This window comes from Cariama cristata, unplaced genomic scaffold (genome assembly GCF_000690535.1).
Source record: "Cariama cristata isolate BGI_N322 unplaced genomic scaffold, ASM69053v1 scaffold26026, whole genome shotgun sequence".
In the NCBI taxonomy this organism is placed as follows: domain Eukaryota; kingdom Metazoa; phylum Chordata; class Aves; order Cariamiformes; family Cariamidae; genus Cariama; species Cariama cristata.
In genome coordinates this window covers 1-25,326 of record NW_009624216.1, presented here as the reverse complement: position 1 = coordinate 25,326, position 25,326 = coordinate 1, and the positions used below count along the sequence as shown (strand labels likewise).

Sequence of the window (25,326 nt, the reverse complement as noted above, 5' to 3'; positions counted from 1 at the left end):
GCCAGGAGTGCCAGAGCTCTTAGGAGCTTGAGGCAGCCTGCCAGAGACTGCTTCAGAACAGGGACTCCAGTAGTACTACCAGAGAAGTTGGACTATTGGCTTTATTTCAAATCGGGATGAAACTGCTTCAAAATACCTAAATCAAGTTAGCCTGCTGCTTCTGCTTCGTTGTACATTCCAGGCTATGGCATGCCTAAGGCATCAGCTAGTGTGCTGTGCATAGGTGGAAATGGTTGGGAAATCTGGTTTAAAACAAACCAAAACTATTATTTTTTTTTTTTAAACTTTTTTGGTTGTTATTCTTTAAGGAAATCTAACCCTGAAGTGAAAGAGTTCATGAAGAAGCAAGGATTTGGCATTGACTACGCTAAACTGGAATCTTACTATATTCAGAAGTATGTTGGTCTTTTAATTCTTGCTCAGCTTTTCAGAGCCACTATCTGAGGGTGGTGTTGAGGTGCAGATACTGAAGCTGATTTAGGTTAGCCTATATTGTTTTCAAAAATTGCCACATATTGGAGACCGCCCACTTTATTTTAATATGCTGAATGTAAAGTTCATAGCTTTAAAATGTGGGACACAACAAGGATACATAGGCTAGTTCTATACACAGTCTGAATGTATTGGGTAGCTTAAACTAGGTATCTGCTGTAATATCGGCACACAGGGTGGGGAGGAAAAGTCCTAAGGTTTTTGCAGCCAGTTACTTGTCTTGTTCTTAAGTAACACAGATTTAGGCACCTGTATGAGTTGCTGATAGTTCTGAACGTCAGCACGTGCCTGTCCTTATGCATGAGAGAACATGCTCTTTGAGGCAGAGCACTGAAGGCCAAAACCAGAAAAACCTGGTTTTCCTTGCTCCCCTCATGCAGTGCTGGGAAAGGCCTGATGTGCCTTAGGGTAGAAAATGTAGCTACTTCATGTGCCTGTACTGATCTTATTGAAGTTCACAAACATGATCTTATTTCTAAATTCTAGGATTTTGGACATTGTTTCCTCCTATAACAAAGGATATGTGGTCTGGCAAGAAGTGTTTGATAACAAAGCACAGGTAAGATGTGAAAATCAGTAAGATACCCTTGTATAATAGCACAATATTGTGGAAGGCTTCCTAAGTAGACTATTAAGTAGTTACAGTTGTGTTTGTGAAGAGTTAAAGCAAGTCTGCTGACTTTAGCAAGTGTCCCCAGGTGTGGGGCTTGCCTTGAAATTTTTATCAAAAATGTAAAATAGGTGGAACAGGAACACCAGCACTGAAGTGCTTTCTAAACATGAACACAGATAATATATTATACTTTAGAGCATCAGAGTAAAGGGTAGGGAAGTTTCTATGAGTTTCAATGTATTTTTTTTTCCTCTCATAACTGTGTGTTTGGTCTAGCAATACCAGGTGCTCAGCTTCTCAGAGCTGGTCAGATAACTGGTCATGTAGGACCTCTCTTACAGCATTAACTGCCTATAGTATAACCTAGGCTTCACTCTAGTGTGAACTGATTAAAACCACCAAAGAGTTAATCAGCTTTAGACAGTGGAGAAAGAAAAATGACAAAAGGTAGCTTCCAAAATTTCCTCTTCAAAACAAAATTCCATTCTCCCAGTTTTGAAATCCATCATCCTTTGTCCTGGTAACAGCAATTAGAATTGTCTTTAATGTTTCTGGGGTGTTTTTTTTTTTGTTTTTCCCCCTTTTAGCTGAAACCAGACACGGTAGTTCAAGTGTGGATGGAAAACAACTATGCTTATGAACTGAGCAGTGTCACTGGAGCTGGGTTCACTGCTATCCTGGCAGCCCCCTGGTACTTAGACTACATTAGTTATGGGCAAGACTGGAAGAAATACTACAGCGTTGAACCGCTTAACTTCCCTGGTTCGTTACTTTTTTTTATATGCATGTTCTGTACATGAAAGTCTTTGGTTCATAGTAAGGTGTAAATGGAAAGAATAAGGCTATTTAGAGTGGTCATGCAGTCACTATGATCAGATGCACTGTAATCAAAGGACTTTAATGTCAGCTAGAACTCTGGAAAATTTTCAGATAAAAAAATGCAACTTTCCCTTTTGCACAGGGAAAAATGTTACTTTCTTCAAGCATCTTGCACTGGTGCTTGTGAGTGACAGGATGCTGAGCTAAGTGGACAGATGTGTCATGCATTAGGGGCAGAGTCATGCAAAATGGCTGTTGGTAGACAGACATTGAATTCCTACGTTAGCAAGCTTCTAGAGTGTTAGGATTCTAGAAAAAGACATGTTCTCTCCCTCTGGCTAAAGTTGATAGAAACATCTTGTGCTTTGCCCAGGGCTTTCATTTTGTGCAAGGTAGCTCTCAAAGCTGATGAGGGAGAACACCTGACTTCTGTAGCTTTTTCAAGGAATGTTCTGTGTGTGATATAACGAACGGTTTCAATTGGGACTGAAATCTCTGAAAAATGTCAGAATGCTGAGGAATATCTTCAGAAGATAAAAGTTAAAATCCTTTCTGACAGAGAAGAGAAATGGGTTCCCTGGGCAAATGGCTTGGTGGTTCTCACATTCAGTAACAAGACTACCAAAATGTTAAGTCAGTGCTCAGGATAGATACTTTATGTGATAACATAAACAACTGAACAGGAATCCTCTGAGTATTGGAAAGTGATATTTTGATATATGCCCATCTTCTGGGCAAATAGAAATTCTAACTTTCTTCTTTGAATTCAGGATCTGAAAAACAGAAAAAGCTTTTAATAGGTGGAGAAGCCTGCCTGTGGGGGGAATTTGTGGATGCAACTAACCTCACACCAAGATTATGGTATGAACTGCTTTATCTTTAGATTTTAGAAAGCCAGCTGCAAGGAGCATTAATTAATCCAACAGGCCTGTATGTTAGTGGTAATAGTGCTCTGTACTGAACATGACCAACTATAAAAATTGATGCTTCTGGATATAAGACCTTGTATTAAAAACTTTAATCCAGTCTTTGTTATAGACTATGCCTACTCTAAAACTCAGTGTATCTTTACAGGCCCCGAGCAAGTGCTGTAGGGGAAAGACTCTGGAGCAGCAGGAACGTGACCAACTTGCAGGATGCCTATAAAAGACTGACTAATCATCGATGCCGCATGCTCCGGTAAGATTAATAGCTATAGTAAAGCTTGGTTCTAATGCCTTATAACGAATGGAATTCAAGTACAGGCCTAAATTGCTGGCCTGCAAATGAAGGGAGGAGAGCTAGAGTCTGACTATGTGAACACCACCACATGTGTTTTTGTATCCTCAGAAGAGGAAGACCAGATACATTAGGACAGGAGTTCTAGACAGTTTTGCAACTAACATTTTCAGAACTCATTAACTTTATTCAGTGCAATACCAAACTCTTCTATGCCTCTCTTTCCTCTAAACGAAAAACCAGCATCATGTTTGACTTACTTCAGACAGAAAGGATATTAAAGGGTATGTGGGAGGAGTACACAGACAGGAGAAAGAAGACTTTTAAGAAAATGTTTTGTTATTTATTTATTCTAAATTATAATAAATAAATAATAAAGACATGCAGCAGGCATTCAAATGGAGCTGTTTGCATGAGAGGTGAGCTTGAGTGAGCTGTTCTTTCAGGTATTGCTTTTGTGTAAAGACTGAAAGGGGTGGATAAGGAGTTCCTGATGAATTAAATTTTATTTATGGCTACTGTAAAAGTCAGTTCATAACATATTCTTCTCTGCAGTTCTTTCTTAAAAACTACCTAGATTGGTTAATTATTGCTAGTGCTGTCTTTATATATTTGCAGTTGCAGACATGAGTGATTTCCAGGTCTTAAGTCCAAGTTTGACTCCGTTTTTAAAAGTACACAGCCAGAGAGCCTTTTAGGTTTTCCAAAATGCTGCTGCAAAGCTGGACTGCAGCAAGAATGCAACATGCTGTTTCATTTCTCTACAAAAGTTTATGACAAATCATTGAAAATCCCAACAGTGTGAAGAAGTATTTCAAGGTAGATACAAATCAGCTTTTTAGAGAACAAGATGCAATGGCAGTTCAGTCAGCACCCAAAATTCACACTCTGCTCATGTTCCTGTAGCTGTCTCAGCATGATTATCTGTTGGAATCACTGACTTTTAGCTTACAGTATAAACTAGTTCTTTAATCAAGTTAAGAGTAACTGAACGACTGATAACTTTTGACTTGTTGGGTTTATTTCAAGCTGGCTTTAAATAATGGTATAGGAAAATAGTTGTATGTAAATTGTGTTATCTCAGTGAAGAGAAAAATAGAGAGTTAACAAATACATGTTAAAACCAAGAATAAAGGGCTTTAAAAAACTTATGTCCTACCACTTAACAGGATGGTGCAACTCTTAATGGGGCTCAGAGAAAACACTGATACAACTGAACAGTGGCTGTACCTTTAGGATTAGGGTGTTACAGTGAACTAAGCCATGCTATTCCTGGACGTGGTTAACTATTGCTGCATCTCCATCTTCTTCCTTAATGCTGGCACTTGTATTGCTGTATAGGGAGCTGATCCAGATGACTGTAGCTGCTCTGGCAGTGCCAGCATGAGAGATGCCAAATATAGGGGCAGACTAAGGACAACTCCCTGTACTTGTGGCACATTTACTCCTTAAACGACTTTCTGGTGCTAAAACTGCTTTGCTAGCATAGACACTTATGGTCAACAATTCCTGTTATAAGCAGACTACCTTAATAAAAGGACATGTCCTCCTGAAAATGATTCCTTTTATATAGGCTTTGAACCAGAAAAACACTAGAGAAACCATTCCCTTTCCACTGATGAAATGAGCATTCCCTGGAGCTACAGTTACGTTGCCTTTCATGTATATGGGGCTTCCTTAGCATTGTGTGAACTCAAAGAGCTGACTGTAAAGTCTAAGCCTGGGCAAAGGACTATGTCCCTACTAACATTTTTATACACGGTATATACAGTGGCAGTTGTAGCAGGCAGAGGGACCCTTCCAAGTAGAACAGCTCTGGCTTGCTCTGCAGCAGAGTACCAGGGAGTGAGGGAATGGGTAGGTGGAACTTTGCAAAAGCTAGATCAAGGTCATTGGAAGAACAAGTAGCTCTGCCTATCCAAGGCTGAGGCTGCTGCTGTTAAAATAGTAGCAGCTACAGCTTTCATGGTACTCGGATCTGAACTCCACTTCCTGGAGGATGATACAGCAGCCCAAACTGCAGAGAAATGGTGATGGGAGAAGGGAAACAAACAGGTAGGTGGGTGTATATTCCAGAGACCTAGACAACAACCCTGTCTTTTACTAAGAGGAAATATTCTTTAGGGGCAAGCAATAGTTCAGCTAAGCTGTTTCATTATCCAGTTTCTTCCATTGCAGCTCTTAAGTGCAATTTAAACACCAGTATTATCCTTCTAATTACTGTAGCAGTACCATCTAGCTCTTAAATATCCAAGAAGCAGAATTTTGACAACTACTTTAACTCTGAAACTTCTTTTTATACTATCTTACTGTACCATCATAAGCTAAAGGGGTGTTTTGGTTTGTTTTTAAAGCCATAGAAGAACAGAGTAATTTGTTATTGTAGCTGGAAAAAGACCTGTTTACTAAAACTGGCTCCCTCAAAAAATGAATGAAAATGACATAGAGCTGCACATGAAGGAAACATTGGGGTTGGGAGGGAGTATGCAAGTGTCAGCTGATTCATATTTTCATTCTTATGACTTCTCTTCAATAAAAGCAGTAGATTTTGCAGAACATCAACACCACTAGCCCTTGAATTTAAGCTTTTCAGCCTGTCTTCTAACATACTCGGGCATCTGTTTGAAACAGAGAACTGTACTTAAGTGAAGTACAATCAACTGTAGAATAAGGCCTTTTTTCACTCCCAAAACAGGCCATCTGTTATTTCTTGTGAGTAGGATTTTTTTTTTAACAGAGTGCCAGTATCGCTCTTGCTGCCTACACAACCAGCCAAGTGTTTGATTATAATCATACACATTCCACTTTATTTTAACAGCCGTGGTATAGCAGCTGAACCTGTGTTTGTTGGATACTGTGCCCATGAAGCAAGAGGGCAGTAACTGCTGTGAAGACTTCCAGTCAACAACCTGAAGTGCCTCTGGGGTATGAATATATGTACATGCAGTTTGATATTTGAACCAAGACTTAAAATTTTCACTTTTAAAATAAAATAAAGTTATTTGACATTCTTGTTGGAGTAAAAATGATGGTTTTTAGCTTTCACTAGAAATAGAGATTCTTCACTGTGAAATCCTGAAACGTGATACAATAGTTACCCATTCCAGTTTCCTTACATTCTAAATCTGAGGGAATATAAAGATAAGACACTAAAGAGCAAACTATCTTTTTATTTCTAAGTATCTTATAATTTGCCACTTTTCAAATTGGTTTCTAACAATAGAGGAAGTAATACTTACAGTTGTACAGTTTAAAATGCTTATTAACCATATTCTTTTGTTCAGCTCAAAACAAATCAAGATAACTGTGAAGTTACTTCATTTACAGACATAAACTTCACAATCTTTACTTAACTTAGTAAGAAACAGTCCTAATGGCACACTGAGGTGCACTTAGTGCTCATTTCTATGAAGATTTGCATCACCTCTCATTGCAGATATCTGTAAGGTAAGAATTTGCAAAGGAGCAAATTGTGGTTGCATCACTGGTTCAGCTGCTTTGCAATTACAAGGCTGTGCCAAAAGAACAGTCTCTTGAACCATGCCTTGGACAGTTAAAAGTATAGCTTTTTTTTTCTTTACAGCTGCTAGTTCATCATTTACCACAACCAGCTGGTCCCAGAAGAACTTACTAGTGTACATAAATAGGCTCCTGAAAATATTTAACAGAGAGGATAGAAAATATCTTTATTGTTCGAGAGAGTAAAGCAATCACACCAACCCCATCCTCCTCTGAAGAAGTGCACTTTGCTCTTGACTGTTCAGGGCTTGATAACTGGCAAGCTCCAAAGTGAAGGTTGCTGAGCCTGATGTTAGAGAACGCAAAACTGTTGAGTAGCCCTAGACAAAATGGAGAAGACGTGTCACTCAATTTACGATAAAAGCAAGATAAGTTATCACAGAAAGCTGTCAGACAGAGTCAGAAGTATACTGCAACATACAAATAAGTTATACTGTATCAGAATTGCAATACATGCATGAGTCAACCTAACGATATAAATTTTAAAAAACTATCCCCTGTAAAACCTGTTTTAGTAGTATTTACTACTTCTCTAACTTAGTTGAAAACATGCTGATTTTAACAATCTGAATCAGGCAGAAAAACACTACTGGATTTGTGGGCACTTGCTTCAGACCTTCAATAATTAAAATACAATAAAAAACATCCCTTCCAAACTTACTGATCCTTAACAAGAAAAGTGAACTGAAGCCTAATGATTTTTAATCATACAAAAAAAGATCAGATTTGTGTTTTACTATTAATAAGATAATCACATACCATCATTTCTGCTAGTGGAACAGCAGCAACCACAACTCTGTTATCTTGACGACTCTGGATTTCCTGAATGCTACCTCTCCGCTGTGCAAGGTCAGCGAGTGCTGCACTAAGATGGTCTTCACTTACTGTGATTTCTAGGTTCATCAAGGGCTCCAGTATTTGTATACCAGCTTTTTTCAAAGCCTACATGGAAGGGAGGGAGAATTATGTTGACTTTTTTTTTTTTTCCCAGAAAATTTACATAATAAGTACTTATGTAACTCAAGCTAACACTGCCTTTCAAATTCTCTAACTTCCAAAAGCTATAAAGTCCCCAGTAAGGGCATTACGCTGTCAGAGAAGAACAATTGCCAGATATGGATACACATATATTTTCCCAGTAATGTATCATACTGTGTTGTACAGCAGCTTACAATTTCACTGTACCTTTTGCATGCAACGGGAGACACAGGCTGATATCATTGTGTGGGAGGTGTCAGGATGCACCATCAGTGATTGCACTGTCACATCTATATCCTGAACTGGGAATCCAAGCAAGGGTCCTAGGGGGAAAGAAAAAAAAGAAAACCAAAACCTAAGAAAAAGCACATTTGTTTTTCAGAATATTAAGACACAGGCAAAAGAGTTTCAGAATTAATTTGGAGCTTCTCACTTTCCTCTTTCCCCTCTCCTTCCCTTTCCTCCCCTCAAGGGTATGACTACTGGTCTTGTTCCTCATTTTACGATTTTGTCATTACCTAGCTTTGCCAAAATAAATAAAGGAATGCAGACTCATACTTTCTTACTCTTTTTACCAAAAGCACAGATAATTTTCAGAACCAGAAGGTCCCAAGTATGCTCATCCATACAACTGTTCCCAAAAAATGGAGTTATTTTTTAATACATTATAATATCTAAAACTTGTCTATTGAAACAAGACCTTACTTGAAAAAGTAGCAGAAACCTTTTTGTTTAACCAGAAGTCAGAATACCTGCTGCATTTTCAACACAATATGATCACAGCAAAGCCTGATACTAACCTGCTATCAAAACTGCAGGGTTAACTCAGGGAACTGAGGGATGAACCATGTCTAGTGCCCTAGATAGGTTATCTCCCCCCTAACCCAAGACTCTCAGCCAGATCAAAAACTGTATTAAGACCAGATGGGAGGTCTGAATCACATCTGGGGAAAAAAATACATAGCTTTTTTCTTACAGAGAACATGGCTAGATCTATTTTTTTTTTTTAAGTGCTTCATGGCACAAATTTTGGGCTGGAGACAGCACAGTTCTGACATGTCTTCAAGGAGCATAAAGAAAGCACACAGTCAGGACTCATTCCACAGCCAGAGATGACAAATGTCTTTCAACTCAAAGCAACATGGAAAAAACACCTCATGCTGCTTCTACAGTAATTCTCATTTATCAATCCACTGCCTGTTAATTTTACTGTAAGGGAGAGTTCTTTGGCCACAACCTATTAAGTACTTCCTATTTTTAATCAAACATAAAAGGATGCTTTTAGTCCTTCAGAAAGCCTATACTTTGCAACTATGTAAGGCTTTCTATTGTATAATTCAATGGATTTAACTTACTTGAAAATCCAAAAAAACCACCAGTAACTCTAATAGAAGTGTGGTATGTACATGTTGGCCTCCAAAACCACTTCTGTCACATCACTGTGGTTTACATGATGTCATCAGGTAAACGCCTTCTCTCTTATACCATATTAAAAACAACCAAAAGAACCCTAAGCTCACTGTTAATTGACTGAGAAGAAATCAACCTTAAACCCAAAGGCATGCTGACTTCCATTCCTGGCATAGGGAAAGGAGTGTTTGGCATTTTTGTAGTTAAGGAAATGTCAAAATTTTCCTTTGCAGCTAATGTTAATACGTACTATCTTTTACTTTTAAGCTACCAAGGAGTTTTTCCTCCTAGAAACATATTAAATTGCTTCTTACAGAAATGTTAGACCAGTATAGCGGTCACAGCACTTCCCTTACCTTGAATGCATGAATTTGTGATTCCATTTTCTATAGCTCCTTGGAGTTCGTTGGGTAGCACTTCAATGACACTCGCAGCATACTCGATGACAGGCTTTGTCGTTGCTCTCTCCCCTAACCTCGGCCTCACCTCTAACTCTGCAGTTACAAAGTGTCGTTTATCTCCTACTGTTTTGTCCAGTGTATCTGCAGGGAAAAAAAAAAAAAAAAAAGGCAAAACAACCACTTAGAAAAAAAAAATTAATGCATAAAATTCAACTGAAAGTTACTTGTTCTATCATTTAAATGAAGCTACAAAACCAGAAACAAGATGTTTCTTCCATTTGCTCATTTCACCTGTAGCTTGGGCAACATTTAGGATGGTTTCTCTGTATGCTATCTGCAGAGGTCCCAAGTAAGTCTCAATTCCATATTCACGTTTGATTCGGTCATGAATGATCTCTATGTGTAGTTCTCCCATGCCACAAAGAATAGTCTAGGATGAAGACAGTTAAGAGAGGAGGCAGAAAACATGCAAAACTCAGGTTTTAATACAAACTGTTTAAGTAAGGACTTGCATGTTCTTAATAGTCTCTGAGAAATACTTTGAATTCTACAGAGCCTAGAGAGAAAACAGGACTGCTTTAGGTCATCTGACATAAACACCATTAAAGCGAGAGGGTAACTGCTGCCACTGTGACCACTATAAAATAGGTCATCTTACATTATCTTAAAGACTATGTAATTCAAACTTTTTTAAAGACAGATCTGTCAAAAACATGCAGAACACAGCAGGACTTCCTCTACTCTGTAAAGCACAAGTGCACAAGGCTCCATTTTAGTTTGACACACAGAACTTTGTACATATATGATACGAACATTTAGAGAGTCCTTTTTATTCAAGAAAATGTCAATATGTAAATTAACTAACTGAAGGGTGGTCTTGGCAGTTCTGAAATAAAGCTTGGTTATAAGCTGAGCAATAGATGATTCATCTTACTTGTCCTGTGTCAGGATCTAGCTTCACTTTTAAACTTGGATCTTCACGCTGAAGGCAGCTCAATGCGTTATCCAAGTCTGTACATAAATATCAAACATTATATCTAAAGAGACTTCAGTAATTTGAGAATCACAATGAATGTCTAAATATCACTTTCATCATAAGGTCAAATCTTATTCTCAGAAGGAATCAAAAGGTCCCTAGAAAAGCACAGATTTTGGCAAACAAAGTCAACCCAAATTGCAAGCAACTTGCAACTTCTGATCCTCTCCAACAAAGTAACTGCATGCTACAGAGTGCTTATTTAATTATTAAAAATACCAGAGTGATATTTTGTACTTGTATGAAGACAGAATGCAACCTGTAAGTGCTTCATGAAGTCAGTAAAAAGTACTGCTTCCTTTTTACAGATAAGAAAAAATTGTCAACTAACTCTTATATGATTTGCTTAAATATTTCAAGACGAGTTCAACATGAAAAGGTTCAAATTTTTTTTCTGACTCCTCGCTATCTTAACTGCTCAGGAAAGCAGCTACAGGAAAGCAGCTACAGAATGATAAACTCACAGCTGAGACTGCATTTATCTACCTTAGAATCCTTGGAAAACAAACAAAAAACCACAAAAAAACCCATGAAACAAAACATCCAAACCCCCCAAAACCGGGAACACATGACAACCCAGTAGCTCAGCCTGCAGATATGTTTCTCCAAATCTGCATTCTACCTTGCTCCATTCCATCATACTACACTGGTATTTATCCTTCCTCCTCATCACCCCTAAACAAGCTCAGCTTTCTTGGAATGAAGATACAGAGTTTAAAGTACCTATCTGCAAAAAGAGTTAAATAAACAAGTTCTCTGGTACAGATTCTTGGGAAAGGCAGTAAGATTACAGGTCACACTGCATGGGTGATCCTTAACTAGACACACAGAAGTCTTGGTAAGTGAAGACTTTACAACATAGAGTAAAACTGCGAGTGCTGACTGAAAAAAGAACACATTTCAAGGTTATTTGTACTTGGGACACTATGTACAGCACACCAGTGTGACTGCAGCAAAACTAAGCGTGACTGTAGGAAATGGAAGTGCCTCCATCTCTTCTTTCACAATGAAGAACTACTACTTTTCTAGACAGAAGAACTAGAAAAGTGCTAGTACTGCTTGACGTAGTAATAGCAAAGGATATTGACAACCATGATCTAAAATATACCATCTGTGCAAAACACCAAAAAGGGCCCTATTAGATCACTGATTGATAAATCTGTGCAACTTGGCCATGCACTGACTGATAAATTTGTGCAACTCAACCAGGTATGCATGGATTGGGGAAGAGCATTGTTCCTTACATATAACAATATGGTTAAACTTGAATATCTCATTTGTAGAATATCTTATCATATTCTTAGGTAGCTACGTTGTACCTTGTTGTTTGGCCACTGAAGGAGGTTCAATGGTACAGAAGAAGACAGGGTCAGGTATCTCAACACCTGCAAGCAGAAGGCTCTCTACGTCACTGGTAGACCTCTTCTTTCCCCCAGCATCTCTTCCAGCTCGGCACGCTGCAGCTACTGCTGAAGCCTTTGATGACACTATGGTATCTCCAGTGGCACTCTATAGATCAATACCCCATGACCCACAAGGCATAGGAGGGGGAGAGGAGGGGATATGAAAAAAGAAAAAAAAAAACAAAAACAAAAACAAAAATCGAACAACACAAACCCTGACCATTTCTCTTCCTCAAAGCCACTTGTGCTAAACTCCACTTATTTACTTATTTATAAACAATTACTGTAACTTCTCTCTTCAAATAACTAAAATAATCTGGAAGAGGAAAAACTGTGCTCAAATTTAGACTAACATTTATTTGTCCACTTCACTGCATTTTAAATCTAACTTACCAGTCAAGATACAAAGCCACAAAGAACAGTATTGGTAAATGAAAATCTGCTTATGCATGCCGAAGTTTGTTACATTTTAGAAAAATCTGTGCAAGTGAGATCTATGCAGCCTGTTCAGACAATAAAACACTGAATTAGTAAACTAACAGAAGCAAGCATGAAACAGACTTACGTGAACTTAAGTTAAACCCTTGCTTTTGGGTAACTTACTTGGAACATCATTCTGCTTCCCCAGAGGAGGTCTATCCATGGCATTACATTGTATTTTAAGAGTTACAATAGAAATACAAGCTCAGAACCCTACTAAAATACACCTTCAGTTTTCAGTCCTTTCCATGTAATCAGCACTGCATCTCCCAGGTCAATTACTGACATTTACACATTGTAGTATTTCATTTTAGGAGGAAGTACATGTACATGTACTTAAAATAAAGCAAGTTTACATATGTCACAATAATCAAGAATACGTCTGAGATACACTACCATAGAAGTAGAAAGCACACTAGTGAAACAAGCTCCCTTACAGAATCAGTATTTTCCATTACCTGTTTTAACCCAACAGTAAGGGCAATATTGCCAGGCATTAGTGATGGTATTTCAATTTGCTGATCAGCAAAAGGCAGGAGTACCCGGCTCATTCGCTCCCTGAAAATGAAATTCTTTTATTACTCAAGACTTTAACAGACATTTCAATGCTACACTAAACCACACCTCTATCTTACTCACGTGCAACTTTTGTTAATATTATATACAGCTGATTGAGGTTTCAGTGAACCGGAGTAAACGCGAACGAAAACTAGTGGTCCACGACATTTATCATGGAGAACTTTAAACGCTAGGGCACACAGGTCATCCTTGTACCATTGTCTGCAAAATAAAGACCACAACAAAAAGCACACTTGTAGGATTAATCCACTCTAACTCGCATTTACCTAAATTTCCACTCATGTAAGAAGTGATATGTTTCTTATTGTAATATCAATAGAGGCAGATTTTTAAAAATCATCATTTATACCAAAAAATAATAACCTAAGCAGTTCCAGCTACAGTAGGATACATAAGATGTCATGTGACTCAGCCAATACTAATGATGATCCCTAGACCCCAATTTTGTAAAATGGCAATATCCTCAGATTAAAAATAGAGTTTAGAACTCTAAAGTACAAGTTTGACAACTGGAGATAAATACATACAATTCCAGTAGCACTGACCAAAGCAGGTTCAGTACTCAAGTGTATTTTTACGTCGCACAGCTTTACTGTTACTTAATACCTAAAAACAGTAAACATTTTTAAAGATACTAATGCTTTGTTAATATTTTTCATTTTCTTATTTTAGGTTTCCTACTTATTTTTCCTTCTTCCTGACTCTCCTTTTCTCCCTGTACTTACAGAAATTCATATGAGCGCTCATGAGGTGCAGGCAAGTACGCAGTAATAGCATCCAGCAATGGCTGCACTCCTTTGTTCTTCAGTGCACTGCCACAGAGTACAGGTACCGCTTTCTGAGCTACTGTGACTCTGCGGATAGCAGACTGTAACTGCAAAAAAAATAATTATTTTCTGTTAACATGTGAACTACAATTTAGTCTTAAATTGCATTCCAGATGTCACATATTGCTAACAAATCCCCAGAAGTTAAAAAGTATGTCCACAAAGATCACATCACTCATCCAAACTCCGTTTGCTACTTTTGAGCTCCAAACCATAAACCCAAATGTTCAGATGCTAAAACAGAATACACTGCTTTAAAGATTTCTAAACATTTCAGGCAGATCGGCAGCTGTCCTTTTTCTAGCAGTCCTTTTAATTCAGAATGTTGTACTTCACCACTTTCAACATGCAGTGTCTGAAGATCCAGCCACTTCATAGCAGCTCATATGCTACTTTTGTTAGTAAGAATCAGCAGCTCGGACACAAACTGCACCGAGTCTACCTGGAAATTCCATTCACCCTTCCCTAAACTCTTTTGCAGCAGTCTAACTTTCAAAAAAAAAACCAACCGAAACCAAAACCAAAAACACAGCCTTCCTGAACAAAGGTACCCTACCTCCTACTTTTAAAATTGTGCCTAGCATGTCTGAGAATCATGGTTAGTGCATTATTGTACAAAATTGATACTAAGCTAGAATATACTTTGTCCTAAATACACAATACTGTAAATTCACTACAAAAGCTGGTGTGATTTTTTTTGTTGATAAAAAATTCACATCTGCAAAATCATAATCTGCATGTGCCAAAGGAAGAAAAACACTGCCTTTCAGAATAACAGCTACTAAAAACTTGTTTCTAAAGAATGAAATGTAAAAATTACCTTGTCAGCTGGTATTAAGTCAAAATTTTCACTATATTCTCCTAGAACCAGTTCAGCAAATTCATCATCCAGATCCGCAACCTTCAACAGAATAGTTCTTTATTATTTGTCATGTAGCAGTTTCACAGGTAAGTCACAAATTTTAGTTATTTAGGAAACAGAGCAGGAACAAAGCCTCCAAAGACATCAGAGATCATAAATTCAAGCCACAGCAAATTACAGAAATGAAGGTTTCAAGAAAGGATGGGGGGGAATCAACTCATAACGCTGCTGCCAGGCAACATCACTGGGAGGCAGAATGCTTGCACTTCTCCCTGAAATTGAAAAAGCCTGCAGCCATACAGTGACAGCCATGAAGGGTGTAACTGAATGTATTTCAGTTCTGCAAACAAGGTAAAGTCTGAAGTAAGCAGCAAGTAACCTTTGCGAGCCAACAGATATACAGCTGGAAAAAACAGACAAGCCTTCAGGGCATTTTCACCTTTTTCACGTCAAAGGCTTGTAGGTCCAAGAGCTCATCTGTGTTTTCAAACTGTACCACAAATAAATTAACTACTCTTTAAACCTCGTCTCACATAGATCCTTGCACTGTCATAGACTCGGGACCCTCTAAGTGCAGGAAAGAACTTTGTCCCCTCTAGTGGCTACGACAGCAGTTGACCAAATACTGAAATGATCATTGGTAAACAATTAGAAGTCCAAGCAAGGTAATAGTTAAAACATGAGAAATAAAGAAAACTATCCATTTATTTAAGTGAAAGCAAAGCGTGCAAGATGGCTGGTATTCGAACTACTAAATTTTACAATGTTTCTGAAAAGGAGTGTTAATAGGATAGAAAGTATATAAAAAATATTTTACAAACACAAGGTTATCTCATTTATCACAGTACTGGTCCAACCCTTCCAGCTTCAGGAAGGACCCAAAAACCAAAGGAAAAAACCCCAACAATGTTCTTACAAAGCTTTCTATCTGACAATAGATTTCTGAAGATAAGAAGCTGAGGAATAACACCCCTGTTTAAAACTTCTGAAATTTTGAAAACCAGACTGCATACATGTTTTACTGAACTCAGAGCAATATAAAATGCATCTCTCTGATTCTGAGGTTTCAAAGGAAATGGAAAGCCTAGCACCATCTGTTTATGCACTTGCACAGTGTTATTCAAAGTTGTATGGAAGGCAGCCCTTCCAGCAAAATGGATCAATATCAGCGATAAACACAGTTGTTAACCTCCCATAATTTTGCCTATAAAAGTACGCATTCAAATGTAATCACTATTACACTTTTAAGCTGTATATAAGCAAATCAAATGTAATAAAAAAACTTTTTACTTGGAGAGAAGGCTTGCTTAGAGTCTCTCAAGTACAACCAAATGTTCCAACGTCATTATATAAATTACACAAAATAATGTAGGACCTTAAAATGCCGGCTGAGGGGAGAAGAAAAACACTCTGGACAAACTATTTCAAATGTTCTGCACTGCTCAACAGGGAAATTATTCTTTTACTTCCATTAATTCTTCCACTCTTTACCCTTTCGAAACTGTCAACTGTGCAAAACCTGGTATCAAGTAGATCAAGCTTCTATTATCTTTCTTAGCCTCACCGTATGACAATCTATGTTAAAGAAATACTATTCTTTTCCCATCTCTCCCATAGACTTTTTGGATGAATCTGGAACAAGATTTACGGTGGGATTCAGCTGCCTCTAATTCAGAATTCAGTGCCATTTTGACCAGCCTGCAACATCCCATCCAGTTTCTAGCTGCCACTCCAGAAGGCTATGGATATCCTGCAGGTTCCAGATCACATCTACCAGGCCTCATGTGAGTGTCCCAAGTATCTTTTGGCATCTAAGACAGTACAAGATGCCATGTTAGCCAACTGAATGCTAAATTTAGTGTCAGCTTTCTTCAGTTCCCTATTTATAAAGCAGGGAGTGTTTTCCATTTTACGCACATATTGTACAGCCAGGGAGTCCAACTTTCTATATTCAGCATGTTTTACCATCACAGATTAATGATTCCAACATGCATTAAGCATCTTTGACAGACAGAAAGGAAGCAAAGAAAATTTTAAGCTAGTTTAATAAGGACAAATGCAGAATCTTGCACCTGGGACAGAACAAATCCATGCGCTGATAGAGTGAGGATCAACCAGCTAGGAAACAGCTCCACAGAAGTCAACCAGAGGGTCCTGCTGGACAAGAGAGCATGAGCCAGCAGCATCTCCTTCCAGCAGCAAAGACTAACTGCATACTGGGCTGCATCAGCAAGAGCACAGCCAGCGGATCTGGGCAAGGGGTTAGTACCCTCTACTCTGCACTTGCGAAGCTGCATCTAAAACACTGCCTGTGTTTAAGTTCCCCAGCATAAAAGAGACTGACAAACTGTGAGAAGTCCAGTGGAATACCACCGAGGTGGCTGGAGTGCAGTGGGAGGCCAAGACAAGTTTGTCTAACATGGAGAGGCTAAGGCAGGATGCAAATGCTGTCTCTTACTACTTGAAACGGTGGTGGTGGGCCAGCTTCAGGGAAAACAGAGCCAGATCCTTCTCAGAGGTACAAAAGGAAAGATCAAGCAGCACTGTCGCAGATTGCAAGACAGTAAATTCCCATTGGGCAAAAAGAAGTAATATTTCACTACAAGGATGATCAAGCACTGGGAGGGGCTGCCTAGAGACTGGAGAGCTGAACTGTACAAGGCCTGAGCAGCCCAATCTAATGCTGAAGTTAGCCCTGCTTTGAGCAGGTCACTGCACCAGACATGGCCAGAGGTCCCTTTCAGCCTATTTTTTCTACTGTTCTGAATAACAGTTTTAAATATATTATGTATTTACTTTAGAACTTTACTTGTTCTATTAAGGTATTTCTGGCATCCTGGACTTCTTGGAAGAGGTGGGGATCATCAGACTCCAGCAGCAGCTTTTGCTCAAAATTTTTTCCATCATCCAACTCAGAAGTAGGTTTCCAAATGATTTGTTCCTTCGTCACAAGATCAACCAGTCCTCTGAAGGTCTTGGCTTCCCCAATGGGCAACTGCAAAAAGAGTGGAGATTCTAGACAGCTGCAAAAAATTAAGAAAGGAGTTCTATTCGAAAGAAAGTAAATAAACATTCCAAGCTTACCTGTAAAAGCAAAGGTTTTGTCTTCAACTTTTGTTTGATACTCTCAACAGCATATGTAAAGCTATATTAAAACAACAGACACTGAGTTACACAAAACTTAATGATATAGTAAAACAGGTTTACCATTCCTTATTTACTGTCAAAATCACTCCTAAAATGACACAAAAATATGTATCTGCATAATCAAAGACGTATATAGTAAGTATTAACATAATTGGCTTGCTCTATGCTTAACAGAAAAAACTTTAACTTGATTAGATACATTCTCTTACAAGGCTTTTAACAATGATTAAAATAACTGTCTAAATACCTTGCCCTGTTTTTGTCCATCTTGTTCAAAAAGCAAATTCGAGGTATCTGATGTTTGTCCGCTTGTCTCCACACTGTCAGAGTTTGGGCCTAAAGCAAAAGACAAAATGGAAACATGAGTGCCAACTGCTGAGCTATACACTCCCCAATATCACGGAGGGACCGAGTTCAGAGTACTGAAGGGAACTGTCCTGCATGTGTTGTGACAATCCTCTATCTAGCAGCATAGAGAACTCCACAAGCAGCTTTGTCTCATCTCTCCTCTCAGCTGTCGTCACTCCCCAAGCCTCACTAAGGGCACACAGGCATACGGGCAAGAGAAACTAAGCATTACAGGGGATATATATGGAAAAAACTCAGTAATGTAGAGACTTAAGAATTTTTTGCCAACATACTTAAGCACACACAGGGAAGTATTTGTGTGGCTACACATGCAACACTAAAAATTTCTGTGGTTTTGCTAGTAATTTGTGTACTACCGAGCTATTTGTGATATACGTTTTTATTTGAAAGTTAAAATAAGTATATATGAAAATTGATTCAGATTTAGAAATAGTCTCTTACCAATACACAGAAATAACGCAAGAATGTCCTATACAGTTTTAGAAAAAAAAACAAACCACAAGACAAGCAGATCTAATTGTTTTGTTGTTGGGGGTGGTGGCTGTTACGTTCAGTTTCACAAACGATGGTACCTAAATGCATTCCAATAGTAAGTTAAATAACTTGACTCACACTAATCAAGGAGTTCTCTCATCCCTCATCTAGGAAAAAAGGCACGTCCCATGGAACACAGTGATTTCACAACATATGAATTTTCTACAGGATCGAACTACTCAAACATCTCATGTTATGAAGTCAAATTCCAGCCTGCCACCACCCTTTCTGCACTATGACCCAGAAGGGCACATTAAATAGGCTGTTGGGGAGGGAGACATTCTGGTGGAAAATTACACAGTTTCTACATGAAATCTGAAAATGAGAAATGAACAGATATTAATTTCTTTCCACTGGTGGAGCTAGCCAGAAGCATTCACCTCAATCAAAATTTTTAAAGGACAGCAACAAAACAAGAAAAAAACTCCAGATTTTAATGGGAATCTGATTTATTTGCCCCTTATTACCATGAAAATTCCTGAACACTACAGGACTTGAAATTAAATGCTCAGCTTCCTGAAGCTGAATTTTGATCAAAGCATCAAAAGAGATAATACAGAGCAACACCTCTCTACTATTATTATTTCAGTCTGATTTAAGTCATTAGATAAAAGAAAAATCTACCAGTTATTTTTACCTCAACACCAGCTGAAGCATCAAACACTGCTACAGCTCCATCCAGGACTCTCAAGCAACGCTCAACTTCCACTGTGAAGTCCACATGACCTGAAAAACAATCTTCCTTTTATACCATCATAATTCAAACAGGCAACATCAACAAGTTATTACAATTTTTTTTAACATATTTTTTTAAATCACGTCAAAACAACCCTATCTTCATGTGCAGAGAAATACAGCCATCAGTCCTTGAAATACCCAGACTGTTATATTGCAATCCCAGAACTGAGAGCAATTTAGTGTGGAAATGTCTGAACTCACTTTAAACAAGGCAGATTAGGCACCAGCAAACAATAATTAGCCAAAGCTGAACAGAGCTCAGTATAGGCCTTTTTACCACCACAATTACACCAATTACACATTGCACCATATTTAAAACTAAGACTTACATTCTACAACACCCCACCTCATCTACTCTCCCCTAATAATGTGAGTATTGCTAAAGCGTAGTACCTGGGGTGTCAATCAGATTGATTCTGTAGTCCTTCCAGTCAAACGTAACAGCAGCAGATTGAATGGTAATACCACGTTCTCGCTCCTGTACCATAAAATCTGTCACTGTGTCCCCATCATCAACATCTGAGAACAAGAAGCAGGATTACAGTTGGGTAGGTAAATAATTCAAAAGCTGAAACTGTCTTGGAATACAGATGCTGAGAGAGTTTTGGAAATACTGTTCTTTTTTTATATATATAAGCTACAAAAACTAGCCTTTTTTGGAAAATGATAATGCCAGCTAATTTACCTAGGCTCCCTTTCCAGGGAACAAATACTCCGTAAGTCAAATACAAGCAATTCCAACAACTTTTTTTTGTTGTTCTTAATCTTAGTAACACCATAAGAAACTTAAAAACTAAAGCAAAGTCCAAAATAATTAACAAACTACAGTTTTAAAAAAACCTGGCTGCACTCATTGTATGGAATATGATTGACATTTTAAAATTTACTAATTAAAAGGTAATTAAATTAAAATTAAAGCTAAAAAAAAAACAAAAAAAAAACCCAAAAAAACACCAAACCAAACAAGTAAGAGGTTGGGTTTTGCTTGTGGGGTTTTTTTAATTTTTTTATTAAAAAGAGAAGCAGTTCCACATTTTTAAACAAGCAGGCCACCAAGTTCAACTGCTCCGCAAGCCTAACATCTTCCACCATTCTCATACACCATAGAGAACAGGGAATTAAATTTAAAAGGTTAGAAGGTAGCACAAATGGATGCTGCTGTGACTCTTTCAACCTTGAAGAATTCTGTAAGAGTTGCTGAAGCAACATGGCTTTCAAAAGAAATGGTTACTTTTCATTAATCTGATTTCTTTACAGGTTGAAAGAGAACTGAAGAAACAGCTTTACCAGAACACCCAATGAGCAACAAGTTAAACAAATCAACGCACTAAAAGTAAAAGAAAAATATGAACCTATGATCTCTCAAAGTACAACTGCCTTAGAACATACTGGAATGTGCATTAAAATGTCATTATATTGCAGCACAACTTTGGAACAGCTGGCTTCTACGCTAAGTATTCTACCAGCAACCTCTAACTCTATCATGTGTTATTGTATACTATTAAATCTCTCAAAGCTACTAAAATACAAAAAGTATTTCTAACCTCCAAGTGTTCTTATGTATCCAGAATAATACAGCATTCTCTCTGTTGTCGTAGTTTTCCCTGCATCAATGTGGGCCATAATGCCAATGTTTCGGATCCTGCACAAAGCGAAAACATTGCTTTTACTGAAGTAATTTTTTTATTCAGTGATATTGTATAAACAATTAATATTCACTGAGAATAGCATACCAGATGAATACCGTTTTTCCTCTGTTGCATACCTGGTACAGTGTACGTTCTGATACTGAAGTATGTTAGTATTGAAATGGTGGATTTCCTTCAGATCAGTAGTACTCAGGAATTTTATAACAGGCTTCCATGCTTCACTTCAGTGGAAAGCCACCTCTTGGCCACCTCCTCACCCATCTGCCCGCCCCACAGACAGAAGCAGCCCCTCCACCCTCTCATTCATCCAATCCCTAACCCCTGCTGCCTGAAACAATCCATTGCATATATACCCTTCATGCCCCAAATATAGCATCCAAGTTCCCATAAAGTTGTCCTTGATTCTATTCAGCCAAGTCTTCCTTCCTGAAGAACCTTGCCCGTAGCTTCCAAAACTGCTTCACTAGCTCTGCGCATCACAGGCTTGCAATCAGCCCCTATATTCACCATTGATGCTAGCTGAATTCGCCCTCAGGACAGAAGTAATCTTCCAAGCGAACCTCGCACCCAAGCCATTTCTTTGGCAGCTCAACCTCTAATTACCTTGCCCCCATCAAACTCGGCTGAGCACAAAGCGTTCAGCCCTGCCCACAGCCCAGCCTAGCAGTGGTCTAGGTGCCAAGACATCCATTTCCCCTCATTTAGCTCTCAGCAACCACCATGGATTTGGAGCTTCCCTAAGAGTCCAGTTTTGGTTCTGATGCTGTAAACAAGAGACAGTGCAAGACCTCTCTGACAGGAACAACCATTCTATATTGAAACATTAGAAGGGTAAAAGTAAGAAAATACTAACTTTAATTTAGAACATGTACATGAACTACACATGTGACAGGCATAGCAACAACCCATGACTTTTTATCATATCAATTTTTCTGGCTGCCAGTTACATTTGAAAAATAAGCTAGCATGATGTACCTGGATATATGAGGATTAATGACAGAACGCAGAGACTTAACATCTCCTAGAAACAAACAAAACAAAACAACAATTTGTAAGACTGATGCCAATGTAGAAAGGATAGATTTTAACAAAATTTAATAAGCTTTTTAGGCATTTTCTTCAATATATTTAAAAAAATAAGATGCAGAGCCACAACTCATCACAATTTGTAATCTCTACCACCTGAGATTTCTAAAGATATGGACTTAATATTCAAGAAATATCTCTCTCAAAAACAGAAACACTCTTCAAAACAGCTGTAATTTAAAAACAAGAGGAAAAAGTCATCACAGAAAAGTATCATCAGCACAGTAAAATCTCACTCTGCAGAAGCAGTAACAGAACATGCCACAGTCAAAGACAAATGTAACGCTGACATTCATCTGAACTGGCTATTAGATAACAGATTTCAAAAGTCATTTCTCCTCTAAACACTGAAGCTAGACAGCATGATTCTCAGGAAGAAAATGCAAACTGACCTTGGTTAAGAAAATATGGCACTCAGGAGTTTTAAATGTGCATTTTCTTGAATGATATTTCTTCTGTCACACTCTATTTAGTTGGAAAATAAGCTGCCAAGCTAAATTTTGAAACTAATCCACAATTCAGTTACTCAAGCCATTTAAGCTGTGTTTGAGGAACTCACTTTCGTAGTACTTTAGTTTATCTTTGATAGGCCAAACAGAATTCAACAATATTTAAATTAACATTCCTTCACCATCTACAGATCTTCCTTCTTACCAGAAAGACATTAAAAAGGCATCTTATAGGTTAACCTCTTGATGAGGAGAAAGACTGATCTTACGAGAAGCAAAGTAGCAGGCTGGAAATTCACCAACACCCATCACCGCCACCTAACACTGTCTTTTTCCTCTCCAGTTTCTAAAATAACCCACAAAATAACATACTAGTATGTCTGATATTTCTTGCTTGCCTAAGTCACAATATCTTCTTGTGCATGGAATGAAGCTCTACCTCCATGTGACACACTGAGATACTCAGCACAGCAAAACCGGGGATAAATACTGTAGACAGCAAGGACATTTCATAGACAACTACATAGAAACAGTAATATGTAGCAACAGAGACTGTGTTGATACTGGCAACTAAGAGCAAGTCTTTGTTTCAGGTACATGGCTGCAGGTTAGGACTTTTGCTAAGATACACAGTGCCGAATCCATTAACGATTTTTTTTTTTTTTTAAGGAAGTTGGTTACCCTCTAGTTACCAGTATTTTCTTCCCATCTCTATCTTGATGTGAAAAAGTGTGGAAGAAAAGGCCCTGACTCCCAACAGTACCTTATTATCAACCAGCTTCCATTCAATCTCAGTGTAGCTACTCAAAAACAAGCAAAAAAATCCTTTTAACTGAAACTGTGTTTTCCAAGTATCTTATTCTTTTTACTGTCTTTTACCCCAAGCCTCCAAAGAAATATACTAATGATAACTTAAAACTTCTACTTAATCAGATTCCTGCCCTTGCCAAACATGCTGGCTATCATCAGCTAGTTGATAACCAATTAATACTTCAGGCAACTGGGCAGGGGTTCCAGCACACTTCACAACTGACCTGACTTCTTATACATCTGTATCTTTTCCTTTTCTTAATTTTCTAAGGGCTTTACACCATACATCTACTGAGAAAAGAGCAGCAATACAAACCACTTTTTTTTTTTTAGCCTCTGAACCTTTTAACTGCTCTGTTTGTGCTTCATACACTAAATTCTATCAATAATAACCAAAAGAATACAATACAACACAATTTAGAAAGTATTCTTGCTCATTTTTAGAATAATTCTTACTATTAAGAAAATAATTTAAACTTATACCTGGTGGAGAACTGTAGTTTCTTAGACTGCAGTTTTGCTTTGTCACACTTACGACTCTCATTTTTGTCTTCCTGAAACACACGTGCTTAAAGGAAAAAAAAAACCACACACCACAAAGAATATTTATCATTATAAATAATTACTTTGTAACTACATTTTTGCCAGTTGTAGAAAACTAAATGAAAAAAATACCTACAGTAACTAATACTGTTATTATATACTGATATAAGCTCAAAGTACCAGCTATTTGGAAGCAGAAGCATGAAGATGGTAGCACCGAAGTTTAAACCAAGTCCAATACCAATATTATTTAGGAAGTCCAGTAGAAATCTACAATAGCATCAAAACATGTTGTCAGTAGCCACAATATTTTAAATATGTCTAATTATTGGTGTAAATAATATAAATTTAACTATGACAAACATTAGCTATTCAAAATCACAGACAACTAAAAAAGTTTACATAAAAATTACAAATTCAACTTCCATATTCTGACTGATGTAAAGTCCAATTCTAACATAAAATTACGCGCTGTTTGGATACTAATTTTTAAATGAAAGACCAAAAAAAAAAAGAAGTTTCCTCAGAGTAACTCCAGTATTTCTTTTTCTGACAGTGGACGTTTCAAAATTTCGGACAAAGTTTACCTCAGTGCACAACCTTGATGACTTCAATGTGGTCACCAAAAATTTCCTTCTAATTCTCAACATTCTGGCTCCTGTGTCTAAAGTTGTTCCCTGCCAAGATGAGTAAACATTGTACAAAACATTTATGACAGGAAAAAAGTAACTATATTACTTCCATATAAATCAATCATGAAACTTAACTGTTTTTCAAGTTAGATCAGGTTACTGTTTTTCAGGTTACTTCTTTGCACGTTAAATCGGTCTCAGATCTGTAAAATGAAAGACCTTAAGCCTTGAAAATGCAGCATAAATGCATGCCCACAAACACTAAACGTATTTCTCAAAGAAATTTGCAAACAGTAAAGCAGATTAACATCGGAATTTACACTGACGCTTAGGTAACCTCTAGACTACCAGTTACCAATCAGTGAAGTGTAAATATTTCTTCTGAACGTGAGAGAGGAAGGGGGCAGGGAAAAGTATGTACTTGGGACAGAAATAACAGAAAATATTAAATACTATGAGCTTTTAAGCATCGCCAAAAACAGTGTGACACAAAGCCCAAGCGCAGAAGCTTCAAAAGCATTCCTAGCTGGCTACTGCTTATTTAAGGAGACACCAATACCCACCTCCAGTGATTTTATGCTTCGTGGTAGAGTTTCACATCACAGAAAAAGGAGCTTGCACACAGGCTCACTTCCACTCCCTCACCTTACGAGCCACACACCCGACTTCTAGAGCCGCCGCTGCACTTTGCTGACCCGGCGAGCAGGACGGCCGCGGGGCCCTCACGCTGCC

The 25,326-nt window shown here is 38.0% G+C and overlaps 2 protein-coding genes across 2 annotated transcripts in view; one reads left to right on the top strand and one right to left on the bottom strand.

Annotated features, from left to right (window-relative positions):
* The window catches only part of HEXB (hexosaminidase B (beta polypeptide)), a gene marked incomplete at its 5' end in the record, with an annotated part of 17,299 nt that extends 11,149 nt beyond the window's left edge, over positions 1-6,150 (top strand). Inside the window, 6 exons of the mRNA XM_009703099.1 lie at positions 309-395; positions 979-1,051; positions 1,693-1,867; positions 2,695-2,785; positions 2,999-3,103; positions 5,961-6,150. Of these exons, the coding sequence (XP_009701401.1) occupies positions 309-395; positions 979-1,051; positions 1,693-1,867; positions 2,695-2,785; positions 2,999-3,103; positions 5,961-6,024 (595 nt within the window). The remainder of the gene's footprint in view (positions 1-308; positions 396-978; positions 1,052-1,692; positions 1,868-2,694; positions 2,786-2,998; positions 3,104-5,960) is intronic.
* Positions 6,151-6,791: 641 nt separating this feature from the next.
* On the bottom strand, positions 6,792-24,612 carry GFM2 (G elongation factor, mitochondrial 2). The gene is made up of 20 exons (XM_009703098.1): positions 24,550-24,612; positions 23,903-23,987; positions 22,050-22,095; positions 20,970-21,067; positions 19,819-19,944; positions 19,325-19,413; positions 18,032-18,120; positions 17,722-17,782; positions 17,447-17,632; positions 14,596-14,676; positions 13,674-13,822; positions 13,009-13,149; positions 12,828-12,927; positions 11,806-11,995; positions 10,385-10,461; positions 9,742-9,880; positions 9,406-9,591; positions 7,847-7,962; positions 7,421-7,603; positions 6,792-6,981 (listed from the first exon to the last, which is right to left on the bottom strand). Exons 1-20 carry the CDS (start codon positions 24,610-24,612, stop codon positions 6,853-6,855), a joined length of 2,334 nt encoding a protein of 777 aa, XP_009701400.1. The 3' UTR covers positions 6,792-6,852.
* Positions 24,613-25,326: the final 714 nt, after the last annotated feature.

Bases quoted from the DNA above. Each gene is read 5' to 3' on its own strand.
- GFM2 (XM_009703098.1), bottom strand. From the start codon at position 24,612: ATGTTGAGAATTAGAAGGAAATTTTTGGTGACCACATTGAAGTCATCA. The intron at 18,121-19,324 runs GTAAAAATAACT...CTTTTGCTTTAG, and splicing joins ATGCTTCAGCTGGTGTTGAG to GCCCAAACTCTGACAGTGTG. The intron at 17,783-18,031 runs GTATTTAGACAG...GTTTTAATATAG, and splicing joins ATGGACAAAAACAGGGCAAG to CTTTACATATGCTGTTGAGA.